General features: G+C 45.5%; 1 protein-coding gene across 2 annotated transcripts in view; it reads left to right on the top strand.

Moving 5' to 3' along the window:
• The window catches only part of INTS9 (integrator complex subunit 9), a 1,072,683-nt gene that overhangs the window by 189,554 nt on the left and 866,641 nt on the right, over window positions 1-16,488 (top strand). For both annotated transcript variants that reach the window (XM_069605700.1, XM_069605699.1), the window contains one exon: window positions 942-1,002. In XM_069605700.1, the coding sequence (XP_069461801.1) occupies window positions 942-1,002 (61 nt within the window). The remainder of the gene's footprint in view (window positions 1-941; window positions 1,003-16,488) is intronic.

Here is a 16,488-nt window from a genome sequence, read left to right as displayed (position 1 = left end):
CCAAAGGAAATGGGAAAATACATTCTTACCGGTAAGCTCAGTAGCCTATGAAGGGGCCCACAGTCGGAGAGTAATAATAACAAACTTAGGAAGCAATCTAGAAGGAGTAACCAAAGAGTGCCACATGCTCTATTCCTGGATCCCTGGTACTTGGATATGAGGTCTGATCTGAGACTGGGCACTTTCGGATTTGTACATCAGTTGCTGTTTTTTGACTAGTGAATTATGTGCTTCAGAGAATACACATCAACGGGACGCGATCACACAGGCTATCTGAAGCCCAATATCAAAATATTGAGTGTGTAAACATATGGAAAGTAATGCCAGATACAAAATTACTTCACCTATTGCAACTAACTTATCGGTTTACACTTGTTCAGATACAACGTGTAAGGAACACTGACTTTGACCTGGGCAATCGAGCATAGAAACGTTTTAAACCTAAATAAATACAAATGCACTCATTGGACCATTTTAGTCCACCCAAACTCCAATGTGCAAAAAAAGTTACTGAAATATTTAAAACAGCCTTACCAAAGTGTTTTTTTAAAATGTTTGCTACCATCTTCTCTGATTCTGTTCAGTATCTAAAATATATTACTATTAATTTGTTCAATTTTTGTTATCTTGTTGAAATTTGTACTAAGAATACTCATTTCTTTACTTATGAGTTATTACCCACAAGTTGTTGTTTTTACTAATATATTTTTATGAAAGAAAAACTATTGTGAAATCACATTTAATATTTCTAATTTTCTTTATATACAGAAATATTTTGGTGAATTTCTCATTTTTGGCACATACAAACTGCTGTATTTACAATAAACAATACATTGTTTTACCAGATCTTATTTAGTTGTTTGGTATCGCAACAACAATATGCATGTCCATGAGCCTGATCAACATTTTTTGTAAACTTTACTTTGCTATTTATTTTTCAGCCTACGATTGGCAAAACTGCCTGGGTGGATTGCAAAAGATGGCAGCACCTTCTTGGAAATGGTAATGTAAATATATACCAAAGTGTTAAATTTGGCTGCAATAGACCATCTTCTACAACTTGTAGCTTAAACTGATTTCATGTTTGGCAGTCTTGTAATTTCTAAATTAAAAACAAATAAAGCGATAAATAAGCATTTATGCATGCAGCCCTCCCCTCCATTCTGAAGGGAGCTTTGTTTGCCTCATGTGTTTGCCATCACTGTGTTTTTGTTCCTGATATGTTTGCTGAGTGTAACGTCTTTACAGTTATAGATCAGACAAATGATATATGTTGTGCAGAAATATACATGTTTCGCTTCGAGGTGAAAGGAGTTTTTCACCCCTAAAGGGTTGGCAGGTTGTCTTAAGAGAAAGTGACAGAAACACAAGTGGATCCCATTTCAGAATGGGTAACATTTATCATTAATGGCAGCACATGTAATGGCATGTTGTCCAAGAGAGACATTTATTCCCTAAAGTTAATTGTCAGAGTACAAGTGAAGACCATAATTTATTTTGTTTAAACTTTATTTTTGGTCTTTTTTTTTTAAAACCTAGTAACCAACAAAACCTGCACCATTTGAAACATGAATCCCGTCCACCCCCTTCCACCACCCTTCCCACAGAGTTCAAGTAGTGTTCAATCATAAAACTGTAAAGTATAGTGAGCGGGGTGTTGCGGGAGATAACCCCGCAGCCCCTGGTTTTTCTTTGTTTTTTTCCTTTCGTGGGTGTGCTGCGGGGCTGTCCCTTGCAACACCCCACTCACTATACCACACAGTATAGTGAGCGGGGTATTGCGGGGGACACCCCCGCAGCCCCTGTCTTTTTTTGTCTTTTTTTTCGCGAATGGGCTGCGGGGGTGTCCCCCGCAACACCCCGCTCACTGTACCACACAGTATAGTGAGCAGGGTGTTGTGGGGGACAACTCTGCAGTCTTTTTAAAACATTTTTTACTTACCTGCAATGCTGCCACCAAAGGTTCAAACTTTTGGTGTTCGAACCTTTGGTGGTAGCATTTTTAGACCTTTTTTGTATGTGCGACCGTTTAGATACAGTCAAAACATACAATACCACCAGACCATAGATAGAACTTTGTGCCAATTGGTTCTGTGCGGGCAGGAGACTATAACCAAACCGAGAACTGCATTAGTTGTCTTGACTGGCAGAAGAGAATAGCAGGTGAAGAGCTTTAGTGACAGTGGGTGTTCTGACAAGGGAGTGCACCAGAACAGAGAGTGGTAGTAGTGATAAACCTGGAATGAGAATGAACCAGGTGGATGATGTTGAAGTACTGTGGTGGGGTAAAGTTTATGAAGAAATGTTTGAAAAATCACTCAAGTGTTTTGCTGAAGTAGTACTGAAACTAAAAGTGGTGCCAAAATATCCTGACAAAACATTTATTTTAAAAACAAAAGAAGCTTTGAAATATGCATTGTTGACGCCAAGAGGTTATCTCAAGACCCTGACTACAAGTGGAAAGAGGAAAGCGTTATTAACCAATTGTGAATCACCTCTAGAATCCAAGTTGGAACTTTGTGTTGTAAAGCTGGATTAAAAGAGACATGAAGTGGACCTTTCTGTTAAGAGACAGGATTTCCTTTTCTTTTATGAACCGTTAAACAAAAGGCTGCTTGAATCTGGGGATGGGTAGTTCATCCAGGTTATTAGAAGAAGCAACGATTGTGATCTGAAATATATTGCTATATTTGTTGTTGTAGAATTGCCATATATTTCCTTATTGATTTGGAGTGTATATAAGTATGAGGGACAGAAAACATTTGTTTGTTAATACTTTAGTTTATTTAAGGTAATGTAATGCTTGTCAGGGTAGTGATAGTCAGGTGTTAAAATGGCATATTTTGACACACTTTCACAGAGTGGTCCACCTCACATTGCTGACCCCTTACAGCATGTAATAGTCCCTTAATTCCCCTATAACATTCTGTTGCATTTTGACACGTGTACAGCTTTTCTCATTCATTTCTAGGAGTTTACATCACAAAAAGATAAAGTGTATGTGAGTTCCATTTCTGATTTAGAACTGTCTGAGGTTGCTGTTGGTACTCTTGTTCAGAGGAGAATTGCCTAGCATTTCGGTGCTGGACTGCCCCAGGATAGGACAAAGACTGATATGTTTTGAATATTTCTCCTCTGTGAAAGATGGTGAGCTAAAGAATCTGGATAAGGCTCTTGAAACCACGACTAATGTCTGGCAGAGGGGCTGCCAGGACACCCCCCCCCCCCTTGTTAATTTGCATGATTTAGAACTCAGCAATTTGAAAGAGATACTTTAATGCATTACCTTTTAATAGCTGTGAAGGCATCATGAACCAAGACACAGACCACAGATTCATTAGTCAAATAAAAACCCTTTTATTCAATTAAATGTCAGCATGGTGTAAGGCCTAACTTACCCTATGCTATGGTGGAATTTCCCTACCTAAAGAAACTAAGGATAGTCTGAGTCAGTAAGTTCAACTTAAAAGTCTGTCTGTGATGATTCGAAGAAGGCTGCTGTTAGGAGAGCCACGTAAAATTGTGCTCTCCTTTCCCCTGGGACCTAATATAGCAGATTAAAGTGAATAAAACCCTCCCCAACCGAGGGAGAAGCTGGAGTCGGGAGGCCCATTGGCGGAAACAAGGTTATAAGTTTAGCGAGTCGCCTATCGCAGAAGTAAGGGTCCAGGAAGCTTGTGTCACGTAGGAGGACCGGCGCGAGACAAAAGGAGGCCTGCGGGTATTGGAACCCCAACGGATGAATCACAATAAAGATTGCCCATGCGACTAGCGCAGGAAGTCTTGATTCTATTAAAGACACGGAGGCGAGCATTATGCTTATTCTTCTTTAATTACTGCTAACCACAGCTTTTAAAATCTTCTTTTGTTTTCATGTATAACATTTTTTTTTTTTTTAACTTGAATAAACAAAGAAAAAGGAAAATATGAAAACATCATCTTTCCAAAACATCACAAAACTACTCTTCCCATGAGGCTTCTCTGTCTAGTAGTCTCCAGCCTCTTTTTCAATGTCCAATCAGTCCATCTTCCTCACTATAAACCCCTGAAACTCTGGGTCCCTTCCTCTTATTTTGCAGCGTATCCAATAACTGAACAAAGTCCAACTCCAATTAAATTCTCAAAACTCCAACCAAGAAGTCTTTTTTTTTTTTTTTTTTTTTTCTTTTTTTATCCTCGACAACTGGCTGTGCTCTAATTCGCTGAACTGACTCCTTCCATACTCTAATCTCTGCTATTCTTTTGCTCTTCTCCTATGCAAAAAGAAAAACACATGTTAGGGAAGGAAAATACAGTCATCATATATCATAATGAAACTTATACATAATCTATTTGAATCAATACAGATCACACGTAACATAACACTGTATTTCATAGGGTGGGATAATGCTCGCCTCCGTGTCTTTAATAGAATCAAGACTTCCTGCGCTAGTCGCATGGGCAATCTTTATTCTATGACAAGACCGGAGGCGAGCATTATGCTTGTTCAAAGCTTTCCACCACGGCAGCAGCTATATTGGATACTGGTTTGAAGTAAAAAGTCTTAAAGATTGACTCGCTTGACCAGTCTGCTGCCTTCATGATCTCCTGCAGCGGAACTCCGACTGCAAAAGCTTGTGAAGCCATTGCTCCCCTGGTAGAATGAGCTCCAAATTTAGACGTGTCTATGCCCGCCAGTTCCATTATTTCCTTCACCCATCTGGCTATAGTAGCTGATTTGACTGCTTTGTATGGCTTTACACGTGCTATAAGCAATTGCTTCACTCCATGCGGTCTAACGTCTGCTGTCGCTGCTTCATAACGCTTAATGCAATTCGCTACGCACAATTTCTCATTATTTGGCCAATATGGATATGATATCACCTTAGAATTAGATTTAGTACGCTGCGCTATGGTAAACGCTATCCCATCTGGGTAATACATTTTCCTGTCTATCTCGAGCGCTTTAACATCTGAAACTCTTCTGCAAGAAACTAAGCAAAGAAGCGTAGCCAGTTTGCCTGAAAGCTGTTTTCCTGATAAAAAATTATTATCTGGCCATATCTGAAACAGTTCTATCACCTTCTGAACATCCCACAGCGATGAATACTTCGCTCCGGGGGGTTTGGACATCTTCACACCCTTCAGCAATCTGGATACTGCCGGGTGCTCCCCCACCGGAGCGCCGTCCACTAACTCGTGCCCTGCCGAAATTGCAGATCTATAAACCCCTACTGTCCTGAAAGCTCTACCTGCTACAGGAAGGGTGGCTAGGAAATTCACTACTTGTACTACAGGTGCTGAAATGGGAGATATACTCCTCCTCCTGCACCATAAGTCCCAGGCTTGCCATGCGGAATTATAGCTCCTGATTGTAGATGGAGCCCATGACATATTGATAAGTCTTGTAGCGTCTTCTGAAAGGCCCGGCAATCGCCATCTGTGCCTGAAATTCTGCACGCTTTCAGATATAAGGATCGATCCTCTATCAGAGGATGGGGAACTCCTGCCGGATCTACCAGCAAGTCTGGTCTGAATGCAATCCTCTGTGGAAAATCCGTAGAAAGTTCCATCAGAACTGGAAACCAGGCTTGCGACTTCCACTCTGGCGTCACTATCACTATCTGAGCTTCGTCCCTGTGCACTTTTGCTAGTACCCTCGCCAGCATCGCGAAGGGGGGGAACGCATAATGCCTCTGTGACCCCCAGTGGTGCAGGAATGCATCGGTGCCCTGGGCTTCCGGGTCTAGTCTCCAGCTGAAGTAATTTGGTAGCTGAGAATTCAGTCTCGAGGCGAACAGGTCCACGTGTAGGGGACCCCATTTCGCTTCCAGTTTCTTGAAGACGTCCCTGTGTAGTCTCCAATCGCGGTAGTCCACTAGGTGACGCGAATTCCAGTCTGCCACTGCGTTCAGGGCCCCTGGTAGATATTCCGCCGTCACTGAGATATGTCTTTGCAGGCAGTCGTGCCAGAAATCCTTCGCTAATTCCGCTAACATTTTGGATTTGGTGCCCCCCAGTTTGTTGATATACCTCACTGCAGATATATTGTCCATTCTGAGGAGAATGCTGCAGTGTGCTCTGTCTCTGGTAAACGCTTTTACTGCAAAAGACCCTGCTAGAAGCTCTAGACAATTGATATGCAGTTCTAATTCTCCTGCTGACCATCTTCCCCCTGTTTCTAGCGTACCACATCGCGCTCCCCAGCCTGACCTGCTGGCGTCTGACTCTATAATTAGCTCTGGCACGTCGCCGAAAATGGCTCTGCCGTTCCAGGCTTCCATATTGCGTAGCCACCAGTTTAGCTCGGCCTTGCTTTCTTCGTCTAGGGGCACTAGCCGATGGTATCTCCAGCCTTTCCTCAAATATTTGATCTTTAACCTCTGAAGGGCTCGATAGTGTAATGGGCCGGGAAAAACTGCCTGAATGGAAGCTGCAAGCAGTCCCACTATCCTGGCTAGGTAACGAAGAGAGATCAGCGGTCTTTTGAGCGCTGCCTTCAGATCTTTCTTGCTAGCTCTGATCTTCTGAGTCGGCAACTCTAATGTCGCCTTTTTCGTATCTATGGTGAAGCCTAAGAATTCTAGACGTCTGGTGGGCGTTAGCTCCGACTTGTCCCTGTTTACCAGGAATCCCAGATTGGAGATCAGCTCTATCGCCCAGAGGATCTGTTGCCTTAAACGGTCTTTGTCTTCGGCCATGAATAGAATGTCGTCTAAATATACAATCATCCGGCACCCTTGTTCTCTGAGTGCTGTCGCTACGGGCCTCATAAGCTTGGTGAATGCCCATGGGGCGGATGCTAGGCCGAACGGCAGGCATTTGAATTGCCAGAGTTCGTCTCTCCATCTGAACCTTAGGAAGCGTCGAAACGGTGCTGCTATGGGCACGGTAAGATAAGCGTCTTTTAGATCTAGGCGCGCAAGCCAGTCCCCCTTCCTGAGCAGATCTCCTAGTAGATGGATCCCCTCCATCTTGAAGTGTTTGTAAACTAGCCAGCTGTTGAGCTCCTTCAGATTGATCACTGGACGAATTTTGTCCTTGCGGTGCACTAGGAAAATATTGCTCAGAAAGGAAGGATCGCTCCCTATCGCTCTCTCTATCGCGTCTTTTTGCGCTAAGGTCCGAATCTCCGTATCTAAAAGAGATTCTTCCGCTTGCGTCATCTGAATTCTGAGAGGGGCCTGACTCTGAACTGGCTGATCTAGAAAATCTAGTACAAAGCCTTGTACTGTCTGATGGACCCACGCGTCTGATGATAGCTCGCGCCAGCTGTGCAAATAAAGCGCTGTCCTGCCCCCTACTGGGGGGGTAGGTCATTGCGTGTTCTCTCACCTGAGTTATTGTTTTGATGTCGGTAGAATCCGCGCCCTCGGCGCCCTCGCGAACCTCGGCCTCTGTTCGGGAAGAAGGCGTCTTGCTGCCGGGTCTCCCAATACTGGGCTCTGGGGCCTTGTGCTCTTCTATTATTGAAGCGGCCGGTCGAGCGGCCTCTATATCGACCGGCCCCTGAAAAAACTCTCCCCGGGAACACTTTCCTGATGGAGGCCTGCGCCTTTTCCAGCGCTGTGTATGTTCCAACGAACCTATTCATCTCCTTGACGAATGTATCTCCGAAAAGGAGGCCTTGGGCGCTTTCCCCAGCTTCATAGGAGGCCAAGTCCCCCAGCTTGTTATCGATCTTCAATAAAGCTGACCTGCGGCGCTCCGAAGATATGGCGCAGTTTGCGTTGCCCAGCATGCAGACTGCTCTCTGGGCCCAGCTCGCTAAGGTAGATGGGTCGACCGGTTCTCCCGTATCTTTGGCTCTCTCGGCCAGATCCATTATTTTGGCTATAGGGCCAGCAATGTCGAGCATGACATGTTTTCCATGCCCTGTCCATGCCTTTCCTAGTATCCTTTCCCGCTTTAGTAATGAAGGTCAACATTTTTGCATCGAGCTCGGGCGTATCTGCCACTTTTCCGCTCAGCTCTGGCCTTGGACATTCGGCTTTGAGTCTGAACCTAACGTCCTTTTCCATAGGCTTCCTCATCTTGTGGGACATATATAGGGCTACGCGCGGAGAAGGCGTCCAGTCTGTCGATCTGGGGTGCCTTATGGTATCGGGGTCGAACATATCCGATATGTCTTCCTCCTCCGGAAGGGCCTCCACACTGCTGGCTTTGGGTTTGTCCACGCTCTTTTGCGAGACCACGCTCACTTTGCCTATGCTGCGCACATCCTCCTCTGGCTGTTCTTGATCTGAGAACTCCGAGGATGACGAATAGGCGTCCCCTATGTTTTTCGCCCCTGGGGTAGGGGGTACGAGGTTGGGCAGGGCTGTCTTCGTAAGGAAGGCACTTTTAAGCCTGTGGAAAGCATCAGCCACCTCTAGGGATTTGTTCTTCCCTGTACTTTCGCCCGGGGGAGTAGAAGAGAGTTTTCTCTTCCGGGCCACTTTCTTCCCCTTCTCACCTTTTCGCAGAGGATCCTGTGTGGAGGTCCCTTCTCCGGGATCATCGAGCGTGCCAGCCTTCTTGCCCAGCATCTCTTCCAGGACTAATAGCCTGTCTTGTAGAGGCTTAACTCCCAGTGCTACGGCTTGCACCAATGAGTCGCCCAGCACTCTTTTGAAGCTCTGGGAAAGGTCAATGTCCTCTTCCATACCTTCCTCCAGGCCTCCATCACTCCCCTCACTCCAAGCCTCCTTCTCCATGTTATAAGCCATGGAATTGTATGTGCCGCAATGAAGGCTCGTGGGTGAGACACTCAGCCTTCCCAGGTAAGGACACCAAGGGTATGTGGAAAGTCAAAATAAATGCTCTTTCTCTTTGTTTTTTTTTTTTTTTTTTTTTTTTTTAATAACTTCTCCAAATGAAAAATGCCTCTGCTGATCCCAGGCGAAACGCTAGATAAATAGCGAAATTCGCGTATATCTGGGTTAGAATAGAGTGGGGGAAAAGGGTCTGCAGTTCTCCTTGTTCGGAACGAAATTTGAACGCGAACTCGCGTTCCTGCGCATGCGCGCTCCGCGTTTGTTTTTCTGGTTGGTTGGGCTTGCTTCGCATACTACGCGAGCCCAACCACCCGAAACGGGATGCCGTGCGGCCGCTGCCTGCGCCCTGCAGCGAGTGCTAGATCACTCGCGGGCTCGGCAGGCGGCCGCCTGAACAAATAAACACCCTTAGGCAAAACGAACGTGAATTCGCGCCTCGTCAATTAAGATCTAAAGCGCACGAACGCTACGGCGCTATGCCATTAATGCGCGCGCGCTCTTAACACATCAAAACTGTCTATGTAAACACAGAACAATAGCATTATTGACTATTCCTGCGTGTACTTATCTGTGGCTCCGCAGCAAAAAAGAAGAGGAAGGGACCCAGAGTTTCAGGGGTTTATAGTGAGGAAGATGAACTGATTGGACATTGAAAAAGAGGCTGGAGACTACTAGACAGAGAAGCCTCATGGGAAGAGTAGTTTTGTGATGTTTTGGAAAGATGATGTTTTCATATTTTCCTTTTTCTTTGTTTATTCAAGTTAAAAAAAAAAAATGTTATACATGAAAACAAAAGAAGATTTTAAAAGCTGTGGTTAGCAGTAATTAAAGAAGAATAAGCATAATGCTCGCCTCCGGTCTTGTCATAGAATCACAAGACCGGCAAGAGCAAAATCTTTACTCCTCGCGTGAGAAAAGAAAGTGAAGATCTCCTTCCCCCCTCTGTCGGAGCAGCAGCGCTTGAAGCAGGGACTTGAGAGGCTGGAGGGAGTTCTCACGTGGGAGAGCCCGGCGACGGTGCGGCTGGGGAGGGCTCTGAGATTAATAAGCCGGTAAGCTGTGCCGCAAGGAGAGAGGGTAAAAGAGGGTTAGGGTTTGGACGCTCCCCCCTCCTCCTCTCCCAGGCAAGGTGAGGATAAGCTACGGCACACCCAGGGCCTGCAACCACAGGGGCGCAACCCAAAGCTTGCCAGAGAAGCACATAGGGATTAGGGAAGGCCCTGGTTGGAGGCCAGCACTTAAGTTGTCCAAGATCCTCACAGAGCCAGCAGAACACAAAAACAGTGAGGAATGAGCAGCGCGTAACCGATAACCGGCCCTTGGAACAGGCAGCTGATCCAGAAAGCTGATCAAGGTTGGCTGGGCAGTATGAAGTAATAGAGCAAACGCTATAAAATACTCAGGCACCCAACCCAGGCATTTACAATACCCCACTTGTTGTCTCAGTACTAACGTGATGTCCGTGTATAAGAGTCATTATAAAGAGGATGTATGGCTCTGTGGTGTCTCTTCCTCATCCCAGTACCTGATTGATGTCTACTGGGAAATGATGGATGGGAAAAATATGGAAGGGACTGCCAACCTACAAAGGCCTGGGGGATGTTAGGTTCACTGGAAAAGGGAAATGGGGATACCATGTCTCACCCAAGGGTGCCTCATTGCCACTCCCCGAAGTCTCCTCCACCCAGGTGATCCTCCCTCGCATTTCCACCCCCAGGGTCAGGATCCAAAAGTGACAGTCTTTCCCTGGCCACCTGGGAGGAGGATATTTTGGGGAAAGAAGTGAGGACACCCTCGGATTCCTGACAGGAGTCTCTCCTGGTGAGGTCCCACTTGCCTCGACCCCTAGGGAGGGTGTTGAGGAGGCTGTTCACCTCCCTAGCCTCACTGGGAAGAAGGGATGGATTCCCTAGATTTGTCACACCACAGAGGTGTTGAGTATCTCAGCTAGGTAGGGTTGTGTTTTAATTGTGGCTTCTTTATAGGTGATGCGGGCTGTCTTAAGCATGATGCATGCTTGAAGGGGCAGCTAGTGCAGCTTCCTGAGGATTGGGGTACTGTGGTTGAATTCTTTAAATCCTGTTATGATGCATGCTGCACCATGCTGGACAGCTTTCAGAGGGGCTAAAGTGGCATCTGGGACTTCTGCAAGTAGGCCGTTGCTGCCATCCAGGTGGGAGATGACCAGGGCTTAATGATTTTTTCTTAAACTCTGGGCATGGATGAAGGGTTCACATTGTGGTGTAGCACAAATGGGTATCATGCTGTGTGGGTTTTGGTGATGTCTCTTTTGAGTGAGAGATCACAGTTGATGGTCAGGTTGAGCTATTTTGCAGTGGGTGAGAGTTGAGACATGAATCAATTTGAGATTCATTTTTGTCTGCCAATTCTGGACATGGGAATGATTAGTGGGATTTACTTGGAGAATAAATTCAATCTAGGTCGGGTTAAGCTTTCGTCAGGGGAATGATCCCAAAATTGGGTAGTATGAGGTTTGTCATGGAGAAGAAAGTTTAAATCTAATTTGTCAAACCTCTGAAACTAATGTGTCATCAGAATCTTTGGCCCAGATGTTGAAGTCACCTAATTGAGCCATGTTCCAGAGATGTAATAGTTCATCAAGGGGAAAGGAAGGTTGGATTATATTTCCCTGATCTGTATAGTGCATCTCTGTTAAGTACTGTAAAGGTGCAGGAGGAGGAGACTGACACCCAGGTGGCATGGTGATTGCTATAGACTTTTATTTTATTAGGAAAATGAAGAAACAACCTATCTGTAAGAGGGGGTTGCCTGCCTCAACTAAAAAAGGTATCTGGTCTTTCCATCTAAAATGTATTCATTGAATAACTTTCCATTGAAAATTATTCATTGAATTGCCTTTCCATCGAAAAGCATATTCATCGAATAATTTTCAATGGTTAATGTCGATGGATAATTGGGATTAGGGGTAGGGTTACATTAGAAACAAGGGTTAGATTAAGGGTTAGGTTTAGGGTTAGATTAAGGGTTAGATTAAGGGTTAGGTTTAGGGTTAGGTTTAGGGTTAGGTTTAGGGTTAGGGCTTAGGGTTAGGGCTTAGGGTTAGGGCTTAGGGTTGGGTCTAGGGTTAGATGAAGGGTGAGATTAAGGGTTAGATTAGGGTTGGGGTTGGGTTGGGGGGTGTGCGTGGGGAGACTAGGGGGGCGAACCCCCACCAATATACAATAAACTTTAAAACGTTACAAGGAGCTGGCCAGTTCTGAAATTTCAGCACTGGACAGCTACATGTAACGTTTTAACGTTACAAAAAAATGCATTGAAATGCTATTTTTTACATTTTGTTTGTTTGTTTGTTTGTTTGTTTGTTTGTTTGTTTATTTATTTATTTGGTAATGCGCTCCGAGCCCGTGGGCATCTAGGCGCAGCAGTACAAGAGGACTCGAAACTTAGTTACAAAGCCTGACACAGGCTAACACAGCAAAACAGTGGTCACATACAGTGGGTGGTACAATGCATATAAAATAACAAGGGTTAAGCATATAAGAGTAACATTTTAGCAGGTTGTGTCGTTTCCGCTAGGGTGAGGGTCGTTGCATGTCATTGTTGTGCAGCCATTTGAGAGCGTAGGATCTGAATCTTGTGTAGGGTAAGGGGCATCTAAGGTCAGAAGGGAGTATGTTCCATGCTTGTGCAGCTCTAACTGGGAAGCTAGCACCGCCCGCTGTGGTAAGTTTGAATCTGGGGACTTCCAGTAGGAAGGTGTTGGCAGATCTCGTCAGTCGGTTAGAGGGTCTCCAGTTGATTCTTTCCGCTAGGTAGGAGGGTGCTTGATTGTTGAGGCATTTAGAAGTGAGGAAAATAGTTTTAAGTAGGATTCTGTCCTTTATTTTTAGCCAATGGGCTTCTGTCCGGTGTTTGGAGATATGTTCCCTGCATGGGATGTTCAGTGCTGCTCTAAGAGCGTTATTTTGTAATCTCTGGAGTTTGTCAGTGACCGACTTGTTGGCACCTGAGTATAAGGTGTTGCAATAGTCCAGTCTGGACATGACAAGGGCATTGGCCAAGGTGAGGCAGCTGGTACTGGACAGGAAGGGTCTAGCGGCCCGGATGAGTTTACACGTGTAGGTGGTTGAGGAGGCAAGGGAGTTCACTTGCTTTTTGAGGGTGAGAGCTGAGTCGAGGTAAAAACCCAGGGTTTTGACCTCACGCATAACCTTGATAGTCTTGTTATCAATGTTAAATGAGGTATAGTCCGGGGTGAGTTTGGATAATTTGTGGTCTGAACCAAGGAGCAGGATTTCAGTTTTATCGTCGTTCAGGCAGAGGCCATGTGTGGCCATCCATGCTTGAATGAGGATGTAAATTTTATTCACCAGAGCCAAGTCCACTTCATAGTTGCCCGAAAGGGGTATGAGGATCTGGGTGTCATCTGCGTAATTAGTGTAGGTGACGCCAAGTCTGTCCAACTTGTCGAACAATGGCTTGGTGAAGATATTGTACATAGTGGGTGAGACACAGGAGCCCTGTGGGACTCCACATGTGATTTGGATAGGGTCAGCCCACGTGGAAGAGGAGAACACTCTCATAGTCCGGTTAGCTAGAAAGGATTGGACCCAGGCTATAGCGTCTCCTGTGAAGTTGGCAGCCAACTTGAGGTGGTTGCGTAAGACTGCATGGTCCACCAGATCAAAAGCTGCTGACAAGTCCAGTAGGAGTAGCAACGCTGTTTTCCCATTATCCTTAAATTCCTCCATTTTGGTTTTGAGATCTATCAGGGCTGTTTCCGTGCCATGGAGGGGGCGGAAGCCCGATTGGCGCGAGCCTAGGAGATGATTGGCTTCTAGGTACTCTTGAATTTGGAGATAGGCTACTCTGTCGATAATTTTTAGTAGGAAGGGTACCGTTTTGATGGGCCTGTAGTTGGTCTGGATAGATGGATCGAGGGTTTGTTTTTTGAGAAGGGGGAGGACCCAGGATTCTTTTAAATTGGCAGGCACTGTGTTGGATTTGAAGGATGAGTTGATAAGCTTCGAGATGAAAGGGGCTAAGTCTCTGGCAGCGTCCTTTATTATTTGAGCTGGGCAGCTGTCGCCCTTACAGTTAGAGGGCTTCAGTGAGAGGATAACCTTTTCAGTGTCAATGATGGAGATGGGTTTAAAGCTGAAAGGGGGGATAGTGATAGGTTCAGTTGCAGGAGGCACTTGTTGATCAGTAGGAGAGAGGGTGTCTTTTTTATTCCATATTTTAAGTTGGAGGGTGGAGATTTTGTTAGATAGGGCGTTCTGTATATTAGTGCACCATATCTTGTCCTTTGAGACCGTGTCAGGTGGTTGGATAGGGGATTCCATTTCCCGGAGGATGGCAAATAGTTCCTTGGTATTCGATTTGGCATTAGTAATTCTGTCATTGAATACGTTTTTTTTAGAATTGATAATTTCAGACTTGTAGTGTTTTGTAGCTTGGGTTAGCTTGGCTTTGTTGTCGTTGGTGGGCGAATTACGCCAGATAGTTTGAAGTTTTCGTTTCTGTTTTCTAAGGTCCTTAAGCTGGGGGGTGAACCAGGCATTAAGGTGGGCTTCTTGCTTAGCTTTGCGTAGTTTTGCAGGTGCAATGGTGTCTAGTGCGTGAGACATAGCTTTGTTAAAGGTGTCTACTAGTGTGTCTGGGTCGGTGTAGTCCTTCAGGCCGTTAATAGTGGGCAGGAGGAGGGGGATAAGTTTTTCTGTAGTAATATCTTTTTTACTTCTGGTAGGGAGTGGTGGTATCATTTTGATAGTTTTGGGGCTGGGGAGGTCAAGTGTGGCAGTGAAATTTATTAGAAAGTGGTCAGTCCATATTTGAGGGGTGATGGCAGTGATAACTATGTTACAGTTGAGTTCTGAGACCCAATCAAGGGTTCTGCCTTTAGCATGTGTAGGGGAGAGAACTTTTTTGGTAAGGCCTTGGTCATTTAGGATAGATGTTATAGAGAGGGCAGTTTTATTGCCAGGCTCATTGAAACCGATATTGAAGTCGCCCATCAGCAGCGTTTGCGAGTGTTTTTGGGTATTGTTCGCTATGAGGGTAGTAAGGTCATCTTCAAAGGTTCCCAGGGGACCTGGGGGCCTGTAGATCAGGAGAATGGCTAGCGTGCGGTTGTTGGAGAGTTGTATTTTTGCTGAGAGTACTTCGCAGGAAGCACAGGGATGTGAGGTGGTGAGTCGGATCGGCAAGGTGGTTTTCGCGATGATTGCTAAGCCACCGCCTTTGGCATTGGGTCTGTCTACTCTGTGGATCTGGTAGTTGTCAGGTATGGCTAACATCAGTGAGGGTCCTGCTGCCTCATGGAGCCAGGTTTCAGTTACGCCAAGGAAGTCAATGCTACTGTTGTTTAGTATGTCAGCAATTTCAATTGCATGAGCTACCATGGATCTGGCATTGATAAGGGATCCAGTAAGAGTTAGGGTGTTGTTGGGAGGTGGATGACTTGCAAGTGTATCTGTGTGCTTATTTTGACTCCGGCGTTTCTTTTGAGGGTGGTGAATAGGAGTAGGGGTTGGAGTTATAGGTGTCATAGCTAAGGTTTGCTTATCCATGTGTGTCTGTATAGTTGGGAATCTAGCAGTATTGTTTGTACTGTTTCTTTTAGGTTCGTATATGCAGGGTAGCCTAGCCCTGAGTCGCAGGTTTCTATCTGTGGGGGGGCGAGAGCTAAGGGAAGCAAAGGTCATGATTGTAGCTAATAGGGTCAGGGAGGTCAAGTTTCTGCACATGGTAGTTGGTGTGGTCCGCTGGTGCAATTTACTTCCCTTGTTTCGCTAAGATGTCTGGTTAGGTGACGCAAAGTGTAGTGCAAGTGGCTAGTTGAAGCTGGGGCTACGCCTAGCGATAAAGGGCATGATATTCACGAAACACAGTATGGGCTAGAGTGCATGGTCTGTTAATGATGATAGGGCACTACAAATCAAGGTGGACCGTTAGCGACCATAAGGCACAACACAGTTAAAGTAGTCCGTTAGCGACCGTAGGGCACAACACAGTTAAAATGGTCCGTTAGCGACCGTAGGGCACAACACAGTTAAAGTGGTCCGTTAGCGACCATAAGGCACAACACAGTTTAAGTGGTACGTTAGCGATCGTAGGGCGCAACACAGTTAAAGTGGTCCGTTAGCGACCATAAGGCACAACACAGTTAAAGTGGTCCGTTAGCGACCATAAGGCACAACACAGTTAAAGTGGTCCGTTAGCGACCATAAGGCACAACACAGTTAAGGTGGTACGTTAACGACCGTAGGGCACGACACACTGAGGTGAGCCATGAACACCTGGGTATAAGTAGCACCCAGAAAACTAGGGCCTGAGTAAGTGGACGCAGCTATGGTAGTTATCATGGGTGTATCGATACGTTAACAATGCAATGGGACGCAAATTAAATGCATAGGTTCAGGGGTACCTAGATTCGAATTTTAGCAGGAGGAGGGGCGTAGTACAAGGACATCTAGATGCGAAATGGCACAATTAGGCAGCAAGCAGTAGTGCAACACAATTTACTAGGCACAGTATAAGGTCATCTAGATACAAGATGGCGTTAGGTAGACATTCCAGTCTGGGTCAGGAGATGAGATGCGAAGTATCCGAGTAGCACGTTATAGGCAGGGACAGCATGGGCATGTGCAGCCGTGTGGGGTGGCAGCACATGCCCATGCTGTTAAAGTGCATTTCCATCTAAACTTGCCCTTTTATATATTCGATGGACTGGTTTCGATGGAAATGCACTTTTACATGTAAAATATAG

This window comes from Ambystoma mexicanum, chromosome 4p (genome assembly GCF_040938575.1).
Source record: "Ambystoma mexicanum isolate Mex_15411 chromosome 4p, UKY_AmexF1_1, whole genome shotgun sequence".
NCBI classification, from domain to species: Eukaryota; Metazoa; Chordata; class Amphibia; order Caudata; family Ambystomatidae; genus Ambystoma; species Ambystoma mexicanum.
This window is presented reverse-complemented; position numbering and strand designations above follow the sequence as displayed.